The sequence below is a fragment of the Scyliorhinus torazame genome, chromosome 5, assembly GCF_047496885.1.
Source record: "Scyliorhinus torazame isolate Kashiwa2021f chromosome 5, sScyTor2.1, whole genome shotgun sequence".
Lineage (NCBI taxonomy): Eukaryota > Metazoa > Chordata > Chondrichthyes > Carcharhiniformes > Scyliorhinidae > Scyliorhinus > Scyliorhinus torazame.
This window is the reverse complement of record NC_092711.1, coordinates 244693134-244707253: the sequence shown is the minus strand read 5'-3', so window position 1 is coordinate 244707253 and position 14120 is coordinate 244693134. Positions and strand designations below refer to the sequence as shown.

Genomic DNA, 14120 nt, shown 5'->3' with positions numbered 1-14120 from the left:
AAAACTTTTTCTGAGTTACCAAGCCAGGGCTCAGAGTGTGGGTCCGGGGCGAACCCCTAATCCAGCTCCTCGCCTGCTCCAAAAAACTAATTCAAATTGAATCCAATTCATGGTCCCCACAAGAGACATACCAAATCTGAACCAAAGGCTCAATCTACATTACACTTGATCTTAGCCAAAAGGCTGAGAAGTGATTGAACCAATGATTTTTTTTAAATGACAGTTAACAATTGGGCAGCACAGTAGCATTGTGGATAGCACAATTGCTTCACAGCTCCAGGGTCCCAGGTTCGATTCCTAGATTGGGTCACTGTCTGTGTGGAGTCTGCGCGTTCTCCCAGTGTGTGCGTGGGTTTCCTCCGGGTGCTCCGGTTTCCTCCCACAGTCCAAAAATGTGCGGGTTAGGTGAATTGGCTATGCTAAATTGTCCTTAGTGTCCAAAATTGCCCTTAGTGTTGGGTGGGGTTACTGGGTAATGGGGATAGGTGGGGTTACTGGGTAATGGGGATAGGGTGGAGGTGTGGGCTTAGTTAGGGTGCTCTTTCTAAGAGCCAGTGCAGACTCGATGGGCCGAATGGCCTCTTTCTGCACTGTAAATTCGATGAATTCTATAAACAACTGTTTTATGGTCATCATTAGACTTCAGGGGCGGGATTCTCCAACGGCTCGCCAGGTCGGAGAATCGCCAGGGGTCGGCGTGAATCCCGCCCCGCCGTCGTCCTAATTTTCCAGCCCCCCAAAAAAATCGGCGCGGCGAGTCGCACCGCCCGCTTCAGAGAATGGCGGGGTCCGGTGCAATGGGCGCCAGGGCTGCCCGAATTCTCCGGCCTGCGATGGGCCGAAGTTCCGCCCATCTTTTGCCAGTCCCGTCGGTGTAAATTGGAGTAGGTCCCTTACCGGCGGGAACTGGCGGCGCGGGCGGGCTCCGGGGTTCTTGGGTGGGGGGGTGGGGGGGGGGGGGGAAGAGATCTGGCCCCGGGAGGTGCCCCCATGGTGGCCTGGCCCACGATTGGGGCCTACCGATCCGCGGGCGGGCCTGTGCCGTGGGGGCACTCTATCCTTCCACACCAGAGGCTGTACTGGTCCGCCATTCCAGGAGCAGAAACGAAGCCATCTGCGGATGCGTGGGGATGACGCCAGCACGCGCTGGCGCTCCCGCGCATGCGCCAACTGGCGCCGGCTGGCAGAGGCCCTTCGGTGCCGGTTGGCGTGGCGCCAAGCCCCTTTCCCGCCGGCCGGCGGGGCACAAACCACTCCGGGGCGGGCTTAGCCCCTGAAGGTGCGGAGGATTCTGCACCTTCTGGGGCGGGCCCCACGCCGGAGTGGTTCACGCCACTCTGTCCCGCCGGGACCCCCCCGCCCCGCCGGGTAGGGGAGAATCCCGCCCCAGATTTTAAAAAAAATTTTTTTTTTTTTTTTAAATCAAATTCAAATTTTGTAAACCTAACCTGAGCCCCCAGAGAATTACTCTGGGTCTCTAAATTACTAACCACTACACCACAACCTCCCCTTATTGAAACAGAAGTACAATTGGACTGATAATTATGAAATGTTGATTTAATTTTCACTTTATTCTATTAATATCAAATTATGAAAGTGATTCATTCCTTTGGATTAACATCAATGGTGAAAACAGAGTTTTCAGGGAATCCATATTGATCAGGAAACAAAAACTAGGGACCCGATCGGACAGCCTCGTCACATCTGACTTGGGACGCGACGAGGCCAGTAAGCCTCTTGCAAGATTTGCGATGCTTAGGATGCCTCACGAGACTAACTAGATCCAGATTTTCATATTTAAGCGAGCAGTTAGGCTCACTTAAATACATTTGTGCCAAATTCTCACAAGGCCTGGGATCGAATGCCCGTGCCTGGGAGAACTCACTACGGCGCCATTTAGCACTGGTCTACTTCGGGGCATTCCTCATTGAAGCCAAACAAAATCTAGGCCCGTTTGATAGCAGGGTCATTCTCTGCCCTCCAGGCACCGAGAAACACCCCGCTAAACATGTCCAAAATTGATTTTATCCCATTAAATCATGCCCTAGATATTGATAATGGACTCGTACCTCTTTTGAAGATCCTCCCAAACCCAGATCCAAGCTGTGAGAAGAAAACTTTTGAGAATATTTATGTTCAGAGATTGAATAAAAATCATTATGAACCAATCCCAATTTGTTAGCTCATGGGCCAAACAATTCCGGTCAATCTGTAATTTTTTTATTTCTTTAATTAAAAACAGTGCAATTTATCTGATACTTTGGGGGACAGAATTGATTGCTGATATGGATTAATGTTCAGCGGTTAAGATCTATTCAGATAGAACCAAAGGTCTGTTTGTTCATCCCATAATCAGAGGTGTATTGGTGAATTGCTAGAAGTGACAGTTGCCCAGTATATGGTGATCAGTCATTCCACCCCCTTACCTCAGGTTCCAATTCATAAAGATTTTCTGTTTTACCGTGGGCAGATTTTGCTACTTTCAAAATTCACACATTCTTAGCACCTCAGGGCAGCAGTGGCGCATTGGTTAGCGCTGCTGCCTCATGGTCCGAATCCCGGCCCCCCCCATCTGTGTGGAGTTTACACATTCTCCCCATGTCAGCGTGGGTCTCGCCCCCACAAACTCAAAGATGTGCAGGGTAGGTGGATTGGATATACTAAATTGCCCCTTAATTGGAAAAAATTGGTACTGTTAAAAAAAAAAAAAATGTAATTCTTAGAACATCTGTCAAACTTAACGAAAAGGTTCAGTCACAGAAATGTTCAGAAACACGGGGTTCATACTGTTCTTGGAACAATAACACATTCTACAGTGCCAAAAGGGTTACAACAAATGTACGTACAAAACGTATGTTTGTGTTGAATTTGCAGCTGCTAAAGTTCCAAGTGTGCAGAACCAGAATGTCCAATGATTTGCAATGCATTAATAAGCTTACCAGACATCCGAGTGGAGTTTGCACAGTCTCTCTGTGTCAGCGTGGATCTCACCACCACAACCCAAAGATGTGCAGGATAGGTGAATTGGCTATGCTAAATTGCCCCTTAATTGGAACTCTTTTTTTAAATATGCTTACCAGACACAAGCCCCAGTGTACAGTAAGCCTACCATTTATTAAGAGAAAGATAATCCAATTGGACAAGTACTAAAATACATGACAGTAAAAAGAAATTATCATTCATTATTCAGAATAAAATAGTGCATGCACTAGCAATAGCAAGCATTGCCTGGCTGGTACACTGCTTCAATGTGATGCAGTGAACACTGGCCAATGATTTATTTTGGAATCAACTAAACTAAAAAGCAAATTGTGTGTAAAGATTGCACAAGACAGTTATGAGTCATTCCCTTGCACTGGGAGCCTTTCTTCCTCATTTGGATCTCTTCAGTCCAGAAAGCGGTGCTCATCATAGATCCTTTCAAGGAATGGCTGCTCATCATTGATCCTTTTCCACAAATTCTTTTTTTTTTTATAAATGTGATCTTTTGAGCAGTAAATCTTCGCCCTGCCGTTACATCTAATAGTTTCCTTAAGCTTAATATAATCTGTTGGTGTAGAAGGGGACTAATAATATTCTTCCTCATAGGTGTCTGTGTTCAGGCAGTAAAGTATGGCTGCTCCAAGCATGAAGATGGTACCACCCCAGGCAATCCCATAGCCCCAGTTGAATTCATGGTACGTCCTCAGTGTGTTGGCATCAATGAATTTGATAGGGTACAAAACCAGAGCACAAACCTGCAAAACAACTAAAAGAAACACATTGGATTAACACAAAACTGACAGTGCAGGAGAAGGTACTAACATAACTAGGTAATCTTATATACTAATATGCCACTAGGTAATCTGATGTACTAATATGCCAATCAGAGCAGGGGAATGGTGCTCTCTACATTTCCATGATAGCCATTATGGGACTGCAAGATGGTTCAGGTGCTGGAGCATTGAGCAGGCGTCAGGGGAGATTGGGAAATCTGTAGATCAGCACAGGACTTGTGTGGGATGGAGGTATTCTCTAAATTAACAAGTGCTGTGGAATAATTGGGGAACAGAGGAAGTAAACCAACATTCAGTACAGGATGGGGGTCATCCTTTACAGTAATGCCAATCAATGGCTAGGTGGAGGGAGGGAAGTATGGGTATCTTTTGAATGCCAACAGTTACCACTTAGGTGTTTGGTAGGTTATACAAATTTGAATCAGTGTCTAATATTCTTATCATAATATTGCCCAATATTGTGGCGATGTACAGCAGTATTCAGAAAGTCTATTTCCTGTTTTCCTTTTTGTTTAAATTAAAAAGACCTCCATTCCCTTCCAATTGCAGATATTTGTTGCACGACATTAATATTGGAGTTGACCTACTCCAGCTTGGAAGTATAAACATTTGTTTGGAAATCATTTTTGTCTCCTGAACTAGTGTCAGTGTTAAACAGAGAAAAACATCAGGCTGTGAGCCAATAGAAATGTTACTTTGGAAAATACACTGCCCCATCAGTCATATAGAGCAGGGAAATCCCAGCACTTGTGGACTGCATGGTTGACAATGGGGTGGAGGGCATAGGGCTGGGGAAGAGGAAAAGGAGACCATAAAACACAGCCAGGCTTCCCTTTCTTAATTAAATTACTATGCAGTAATTCCTGCTGGAAGGTATGTATGAATAAGATAAGGCACGGTGATGCCCCACCACCTTCAATAATTTAGATTCCCAAATGAAAAATTACTACTTCAAGATGCCAAATGGCAGCTGATTGTCACAAAACATAAATTAGTTACCATCTTTGGTTTGGTGGGAGAAAACTGTAATTCCTCAGGGTTTTTTTTAAAGTCCATAAACCACAATCCTTGTGATTTTCTAGCATTAATAGCTAGTCCCACAATGCATAACAAGCAACCGAACTGCACTGCTATTTTTCCTACTCAGTCCTGCCAAAACTGCATAGGGGATCCCATACACCCACTCACCTGAAATGAACAGCATAACAGCAATTGTCCTGTAGCACCGTTTTTGAGCACCCTTGCACAGCGAGATCACAGCAAAGAGGAATGCAATTAGAGTGATAGATCCTCCAGCAATCAGCAGCACTAGCGTAGCGACCTGCCAGTCTGTGGGAAATGGAAAGGGAATGAAATGACAGTTGACAAAAAGGAAGGTAGCAAACAAGTTTCTTTTTGAAATCCTAATTAGGTCAGCAATAGGGACACTTGATTCACTAGGGGAGATGTTCTGCTGGGGCTACCCAAATGGAATAATATCTCCTGTGATTTTTCTTATTCACAGAACATACTGAACACTGGACCACTTTTCAATTGATCCATTTCAGAGCTGGATGACTCACATGGGGGTAATTAGCTTGAAGGAATTACTGAAACTATTCCCCAGTCAAGAGGTTATTTCATCTTAAACCCTACAAGATTAAAAATGTTATGCTTGCTTTTTCCTGGATATAAAAAAGCACTAGTATTGCAAAATTATTACTGTTCTTCCAGCCTGTGATCTCATATATCCGATTGGAGAACACATTGTGGGTTCAGTTTTCCCAGGTGGAGTGATTGGAAAGAATACCTGCTCTTAAATCACTATCCAGTAACCCCAGCTGACAGAGCTGGTGAGTGAGCAATGGAAATAGGATCAAGCTCTTTTGTGATTTCTCTACAGTTAAAATAGCTAACCTGTCTTAGTTCACCGAAAGACCACAAATAGACAAGAGCACAAGTTGGCCATAAAGTTCTACAGGACTGCCAATAATGATAGGACCAAGAGCCCGGAATGGGACACCACTGTTTTAAGGAGAAATTGAAAGAATTTTTACAGAAGGAACTGGGTCACTCTGGAAGGTATTAAGACCCTGAACTTAATTCCATTGCAGTTGCGAATGCAGCCATCTATTATTAGGTTAACTTTGTGGCAAACAAAAACAAAAAATCATTCCACTCATCTAAAAAAATCTCTCATTGTACATCCTTAGTTCAGTCTCTCTTTCATGAGCATGTGTGACAATAACCTTTCCTGGCTGACATCCAGACCACAAGTGACAAATGACCTCATTCAGCAATTAACCACGACTAATGCATTATAAATCACACAAGCAGAACAACTATTTCAGGATTATCAGAGCTGGCAGTACAGAGTCATATTGTTAAGAAAGCTGCCAGTAAACATATGCTGCCATTCAGATTTGGCCTTGGACTATTCCCCACTCTTTTTCTGGAGAATTCCAACTCATATGGAGATATAATTCCAGTGTCTTATTTACATGATTATCCTCCATCCAAATGTAAATGGTTAGAGTTGGCAGGTTATTTCAACATGGTGGAGTGGGGTGGCATTGATACCACTTGCTAGCAATCTGGTCAAGGAGGAATAAGAACCCTGGTTTATATCACCTAATGTGGTTTGGTACCAAAATTTGTTCCTATGAAGTGTCTTGGGATGTTTTGCTACATAAATAAGTTGTTGTTGATTTTTTCCCCCCTCTCCTTGTCACAAGGCACCCTGGTAAATTGTAGCTGGCATGGATGAAATGAGCAAAATCAACACAATCTAGGGATTGAAAGTATGATCTTTTGGTGTGTACAGTGTAATTCAACATCAGAGTTCCTTCAGTAGAGGCATATGAATTGGAACCTAGACTTGGACATCCAGCTTATCCTATTTTCTTCCCCCAAAATATTCTCCAGGTTATAGGTCCCCCACTTAAGTGATAAATGTATTAACTAGGGTCAGCACGGTGGCGCAGTGGTTAGCATTGCTGTCTCACAGCACCGAGGTCCCAGGTTCGATCCCGACTTGCACCCCTAACTCCTGCCCTCACCTTGGACTCACTCCCTTGGAACACAGTTCCAGTATGATACTAGCACATCAGGTAATCATACTTCACATTAATAGGCATTAATAGGGGCTGTTTAGCACAGGGCTAAATCGCTGGCTTTGAAAGCAGACCAAGGCAGGCCAGCAGCACGGTTCAATTCCCGTACCAGCCTCCCCGAATAGGCGCCGGAATATGGCGACTAGGGGCTTTTCACAGTAACTTCATTTGAAGCCTACTTGTGACAATAAGCGATTTTCATTTTTCATTTCATTAATATTTAATTCTAAATGTAATACTGACCACAGTCCTTGAAGTTAACAATAAAAATACTATTTGCCAGAGGGCAGGGCCTGTTCTTTCCTTTGCGATTCTTTCTCATTTTAATTAGTCTCCCATTATATATTTAGTTTAAAATACAACTGTGATCTCAGTTCAACCCGGTTTCACGAATACCGCGAAATGATGGATGGGAGATTGGTGCATTTCTGTGATCCTTAGCACACTGTACCACCAGCCAACTAGGCAGGGATTAGCTGGAAAATCGTGGGAAACGTTCCCTGACATTTGATCGTGCCTTGTGCTTAGGGTTAGTTTTAGCCAAGAGTTACTGACAGTCTGGTGGTGTGACAGTGTTTAAAATCTTATTTTAAATCAAGGGGAGTAACTTTGACCTCAAATGACAATTAAAGTAATTTAGGTCAAAAGCTGCTGTAATGTAGGAAGCAGAATTCTATCAATAAAAGCTGAACCTTTAATCAATGACTGCCCATCCCCCGCCTCCGCAACTAGAAATTGGTTTCACAATTTGTTCTGAGAACCTCATCCAATAAACACCAACTTTTATCAACTGCCTTTCGATCCTTAGCGATGTTTTAAAGAAGTAAAATACTCAATTAATTAAAAATCTAAAGATGCATTAACATATTTCAGGAATGCAACTTCTGTCAGCACATGTCCCAAGCTATTGTTGAACCTATGCATCAGAAGCATTTTAAGATGACAGCTACAGAAAATACCAGGGCGCATGGCTACAACTTTGGTTTTGGCTTGCAAAAGTAGTGAATTCACAGAATTGTGAATACGGTGCACAAGTTTCAAAATGTTTGTGCGGATGAGAATTAGAATACAATTAACACACAACCCAGAGCAACATTAGGCCTTGTGGTTTGCACAGCAGCTGCTACTTTAGGGTGTGAGGAATTTGCAGCTGTTCGGACTTGGAGGGCCTGGGCACCATGGAAACCATTTATCCCTCTTATACCAAAAGCCGTTCTTTATTATGTGGCAGGCCCACTCGGAACATTAGAACTCCGTTGGCCATTCAACCTCTGGAGTCTGTTCTGCCATTCAATTAGATCATGGCTAATTTGAACATAACTCTATTTACCCACCTTCTATTCCATATCCATTGATATCCTTAACCAACACACTTCCATCAATCTTCCACTTGAAGATTTCAATTGAACCAGCAGCCGTAGCCTTTTGGTGCACGAGTTCCAGATTTCCACTATCCTTTGTGGGGAAGAAAAAAGTGTTTTCCAATTTCCCTCCTCCACATTCTAGCTCCAATTTTAAAACAATGCATTCTTGTGCTGGATTCTCATACTAAAAAGGAAATAATTCATCTGTATCTATCCAATCAAATCCCTTTATCATTAAGGACCATGACTAAATCACCCAACAATATTCCAAACTCGAGAATAAAAGCAAAGTTTATGCAACCTCAATGCAGACGTCATAGTTATATTGTGTGATGGAATACGGAATAAATGAACATTTTGTTCTGGCTATAACCTTTCCCCAATATCAGACACCTCCCTTCATAGGTGCACAGCAAAACTACCTCTCCCAATTGGGTGCTGCTGCTTTTGACTGCGTTAATACCATTTGGGCTGTAGGCGTGCCTTGCAAATAGGCTTACCATTTTTAAACTGTAAAGGAGGCACAAGTGTGAAATTTACTCCTTGAACATCCCACTTCACTAAGACCTGGGAGGTTCACCCCCTCAAACTTGGGTTTTCCGAATCGGACCCAACAGATTTCTCCCAACCATTGTTTAGAATGTTGACTGCCTGTAGCTTGCTGGTCACAAATGTAGTTCATTAGCACCAGATTTTCATATCGATTGCTTGTATAGACTTTCCCTGACGATGGAAAAGGTCCACAGCTATAATGAAAACTTCAATTGCATCTTCTTTGAAGTTACAATTTTGGGAACTCATGCGGATTTTTCTCTCTCTCTTTGAGCAGAGCCATTACTGCCTTCCAAAGAATATTTGTTGCCCAGCCATCGAACAGAAAACAGTCAAACGGGTTAGAATCATAGAATCGTTACAGTGCTGGAGGCGGCTATTTTGCTCATCGGGTCTGCACCGACTCTCCGAACTCACCACTCCTCTGCCATATCCCAACCTAACCATTGAATACCAATGGACAATTTAGCATGGACAATCCACCTAAACTGCACATCTTTGGACTGTGGTAGCAAACCGGAGCACCCAGAGGAAACCAATGCAGACACGGGAGAATGTTCAGACTCCACACAGATAATAACCCAAGGCCGAAATCGAACCCGGCTCCCTGGTGCTGTGAGGCAGCAGTGCTAACCACTGTGTCGCTATTATAATATTGACTCGAGCCTTTTCTTTCATCTATTATTTGCATCAGGCAGGGCTTTAGAAAAATTACAGGCAATTTTATTGAGACACAAATGATTCTGAGGGGACTTGACAGGATAGATGCTGAGAGAATCTAGAGCTACGGGGTCTAATTTCAAAATAATAATCGCTTATTGTCACAAGTAGGCTTCGATGAAATTACTGTGAAAAGCCCCTAGTCGCCACATTCTAGCGCCTAAGAACTAGCATTTGTTACCCATCCCCAATTGTCTTTGGTGGGTTTTTACTGACAATCAATATAGTTGTCATGCTCACTATTATTGACACTAGCTTTCAGTTCCAGATTTTAATTAATTGAATTTATATGCCACCAGTTGCCATGGTGGGATTTGAACCCATGTCCCCTGAACAATCATCTGGGTCTCTACGCCACCATCTTTCCCCTGTTTCTTATGTTGTGTGTGACCAATCATCCTGCCATAGGAGCTTCCCCTCACTCACCTCTGTAGGCTAATAGTGACTAGATGAGCACTGCAGATCAGGAAAGACCCAAATTGATTTCAGATTGTTTACAGATTTTCAGGACAATGACAAAGGGAACTATAATTGATCTCAGTGTCCCTGGGTTAGGGAGGAAGGGTGTTCCAGCACCCGCTTCTGCCAGTGTAAAAATTGAGACTTGCAGGAAAAGGCCTTAAATGGCCATTTCATAGGTGAAAGGGAAGATTTCCTGCTTAAGGCCCTGTCTGCCCAAACATGAAATTGTCTGGTGGGCAGAAATCCCATTCATGCAAATTACACCCCCTCCCCTTGCCCTTCCAAAATCCACCATGAAAAAAAGAGTAAAATTCTGCCCCATTAACAGATAGAAATGGCTTAAGGAAAGAAAAGCAAGTAAGTCGTAAGAATAAACCAGCTTTTGAATCCCGCAGGCTCAGAACCCATTCGAAAGGTCATTCGTTTCCCTGACCTGGTGGGCCATTTCCAAAGTTAAGTATTGGCCTGTTAGTGGTAGGTAGTAGTTTAGAAGTAGAATTAATGTATAAGTATTAATTGCTGTATCTAATAAATGAGGCGTTGATTTAACTCTTACTAAGCGGTGTGTTGGATTATTAATCATTACTCGGACTTGAACCACGTGGCGGTATCAGAAAGATACCTGGCGACTCAAGAGCAAAGGTGACAGAATTAGAGCAAATAAACTAAGGCTAAAATGAGCAACAGACCAGAGATCTACACCCTCATTGAGGATGCGGACGATTTCGAGGCCGCAATGACCCTGCTTAAAGGACATTATATTCGCCCTGTATAAATGAGGCGTTGATTTAACTCTTACTAAGCAGTGTGTTGGATTATTAATCATTACTCGGACTTGAACCACGTGGCGGTATCAGAAAGATACCTGGCGACTCAAGAGCAAAGGTGACAGAATTAGAGCTAATAAACTAAGGCTAAAACGAGCAACAGACCAGAGATCTACACCCTCATTGAGGATGCGGACGATTTCGAGGCCACAATGACCCTGCTGAAAGGACATTATATTCGCCCTGTAAACCAGGTCTACGCCCGACATCTGCTAGCGACAAGGTGACAAATCCCGGGGAATCGCTGGAGGAGTTCTACCGTGCGCTCCTGGTGTTAGGGAGGAACTATGACTGCCCGTAAGTTTCGACCAGCGACCACACAGAACTTTTGATCCGGGACGCATTTGTTGCAGGTATGCTGTCCTCCCAAATCCGCCCGCGATTGCTGGAGAAAGAGACACTAAAAGTTATCCATAAACTTCCTACAGTGCAGAAGGGGCCATTCAGCCCAGCGTGTCTGCAACGACTTCCGAAAGAGCACTCTACCTAGGCCCATTCCCTCGCTCTTTCCCCATAACCCTGCACATTTCATGGCCAATCCACCTAACCGGCACATCTTTGGACTGTGGGAGGAAACCGGAGCACCCGGAGCAAACCCACGAGACATTGGGAGAATGTGCAAAGTCCACAGTCATCCAAGGCCGGAATCAAACTCGGGTCCCTGGAGTGGCGAGGCAGCAGTGCTAACCACACCACCACCATGCAGCCCCTTATACATTGGCTGCTGTGTAAATATTAATCAGCACTGGGATTTCAGTAAATGGTGTGCAAATGAATTTGAGAGTGTGTGGGGCTTATTTGAACTGTGAAAAACATCCAACAACAATTAAATATCGGCAGCACCTATTCCATTGTCATATTAGGATGAAGTAAGTCATATGTTAGTCACTGGTGGTGGATATGGAAAATGGTGATGAATGTTCAGATCATGTCACAGTATAATGCATACAGGCTTGAGTATAACGTATTGCTCCTAATATGCCAAAGGACAGAACTGAACGAGCACTAAAACAAAAGTCACTTCAAGGCAGAGTACTTTTTAAAAATCATTACCTCGCACTATATTCTCTGTTAGCTGAAAATTAACAGTAATTAGTTACTGGCAAAGCTCTGTCTTATAGCTTCACATTTAAAATAGAACCTTGCACTCACCTCATAGATCATGTTGTTTTGGAACTTCACCCCACTGTCTAGAATTTATCACAAGTTTCTCTTTTCAAAATACTGTTTGTTTGCCCCCTGTGATCTCAGCCCCCCCAGTCAGCTTCGCTAAACACGCAAATGGCCACGCAGTAAAACACGATGAAGTTTCTACCTTTCGCACCCAACGAGGAAAACTTTTTGTCCCTTAAATGGGCCTGTTTCTGTTTCCTCCCCTCCCGACCTGGTTCACCCATTTCCATGTTTGAGGTTCTTGTCCCCCTCCCCCTCATATTGCTGCATTGAGTTCGACCCAACAAAGAAACAAAAACTTCACCCTCACAGTTAATCAAGTATCCCCCAACCTCACCTTCTGCTTCACAAGATTTTTTGAAGATATCATTTACATCAGCTGGGAGGGACAATCACGCTCAAACGCAAAGCAGTTGTTCTAACAAATGTTGGCCCCAAAGGCTTCTAGCAGAAAAACAGGGTGGGGGTACAGTAGCACCGAACTAATTTCTCAAAACTCGCTCAATCTTCAATCAAGTTCAAAGGGGCTGCTTTCTAAATCAACGCGGAACTCAATTTTCAAGCAGAATGTGGAAGTATGCATTAATTGTGGCAACCCTTAAACTTCTAAAAAAAATCCTACTGCGATCAGTTTGATGTTGTTACCTGTCTGGAGCACGGACTCGCAGTACCATCCAGCCGTGGTTTGTTTGCAGTAATCCCAGAGCGAAAGCGAGGAGCGCTCAGCAGTGACCCAGGCTGGACTCAGCAACGATACCACGTCCAAACAGAGAGCCACAAAGACACAGATCAGAGCGATCAACTTAAAGGGCCGAACTACCCGCATCTCATCCACAGCCATGGTCTACTTCCCCAGAACTGCTTCGGCAGGGGAAGATAAACAAGCAGCTTCTCCTACCCCAGCCCTGGTGAACCGCAAGAAGCTGTCTGCTGCAAGCAGCGCTTTCTGGCCACTGGGTCTTAATGCCCCCAGTGTATCCCGTGTGCTCTGTTGGCCAGTCAGTAGATTGAAGTGAACCCTCAGGCGGTTTCTTGGACAGCCTGTAATTTATCACCGTCAACAAGGGGCTTTGAAAAGACGGTTAACAAGGCACTTGAGTTTCCTCTCTCTCCAAATTAACGCCAGTTGATGCTGGTGCTCATGGAGAATTCTTTTCTTGCAATGGTTTCATTGTTTTTCGACCACTTGGCAATTTTTCCTGTGCAAATGGTTTGTCTCTGTGCCTTCCGTTTGAGTGTCATACAATCTCTCATTGCCAACTAGAAATAAAGTTTGTACTTCAGCGTGAAGCGCATCTCATCAGCAAGAGGCGTTGCACCAAAGAAGAAATTAGGAGGGGGTGACCATAGATAAGTTTTGATAAACTTGCTCAAGGAGGAAAGGGAGAAGGCAGAAGGGAACTCCGGAGAAAACATATCTATAGACTCGCCCACTAATGATAGAACAGGGAGAGAGGTTAGAACAAGAGGAACAGAAAAATATGGACAAAATCGTAGAGGAATTAGAAGACATCAAAAGGATTTTATATTTGATGGGCTGGGTGACGAGCCAACGGGTCAATAAGCATAGGATCTGTGGGTACATAGAGCGATATTCTTCGGTGATCACTCGCTAATGTGTATGATTGTCTACCCAAGAAACTCAATGTTGGCAGCTGGGTGGCAAAACAGCAAGGACCTGGGTTCAATCCCAGCCCTCCATGTGGAGTTTGCCCATTCTCCCAGTGTCTGCATGGGTCTCACCCCCACAACCCAAAGATGTGCAGTGTAGGTGGATTGGCCATGCTAAATTGCCCCTCAATTGGGGAAAAAAATGAATTGGTACTTTAATTTTAAAAAAGAAACTCTATGTTACTGGTCACGGGCCCTGTTGTTCCTTGCATAGCTGATGAGTTCAATCCTAGAGCCACATCTCCACCGCAAACTTGGCAGGTATTCCCGGGATGTGGGCTTGGTCCTCGGACTCAGAATTGTTTTGTTACCTGTGTGGTAGGCAACATATGCTACTCAATCCTTGGTTAGTGATGAGATATTCTGAATCTCGATGAAGAAGATTCAAACTCGTCCAGTAGTAACAAAAGGTTTATTGAGTAACTACAACAATAATTGCATGAGTTCTTTACTTTAACTTTGATACTAGTGATAAGGTTAACA

General features: G+C 43.9%; 1 protein-coding gene and 1 non-coding gene across 3 annotated transcripts; both read right to left on the bottom strand.

Annotated features, from left to right (window-relative positions):
- Positions 1-2: 2 nt before the first annotated feature.
- Positions 3-195, bottom strand: LOC140422846 (U2 spliceosomal RNA). Its single transcript, XR_011947628.1, has one exon. It is a non-coding gene; the product is annotated as a U2 spliceosomal RNA (small nuclear RNA).
- Positions 196-3095: 2900 nt separating this feature from the next.
- LOC140420999 (transmembrane protein 47-like) lies at positions 3096-12976 on the bottom strand. Of its 2 annotated transcripts, XM_072505249.1 has the most exons (4): positions 12304-12351; positions 8203-8323; positions 4965-5105; positions 3096-3748 (listed from the first exon to the last, which is right to left on the bottom strand). In XM_072505249.1, the coding sequence occupies exons 1-4, from the start codon at positions 12334-12336 to the stop codon at positions 3567-3569; spliced, it is 477 nt and encodes a 158-aa protein (XP_072361350.1). In that variant the 5' UTR covers positions 12337-12351; the 3' UTR covers positions 3096-3566. The 2 variants fall into 2 exon arrangements, with proteins under 2 accessions (XP_072361350.1, XP_072361349.1); XM_072505248.1 differs by lacking the exons at positions 8203-8323; positions 12304-12351 and adding an exon at positions 12612-12976.
- Between the last annotated feature and the right edge of the window lie 1144 nt (positions 12977-14120).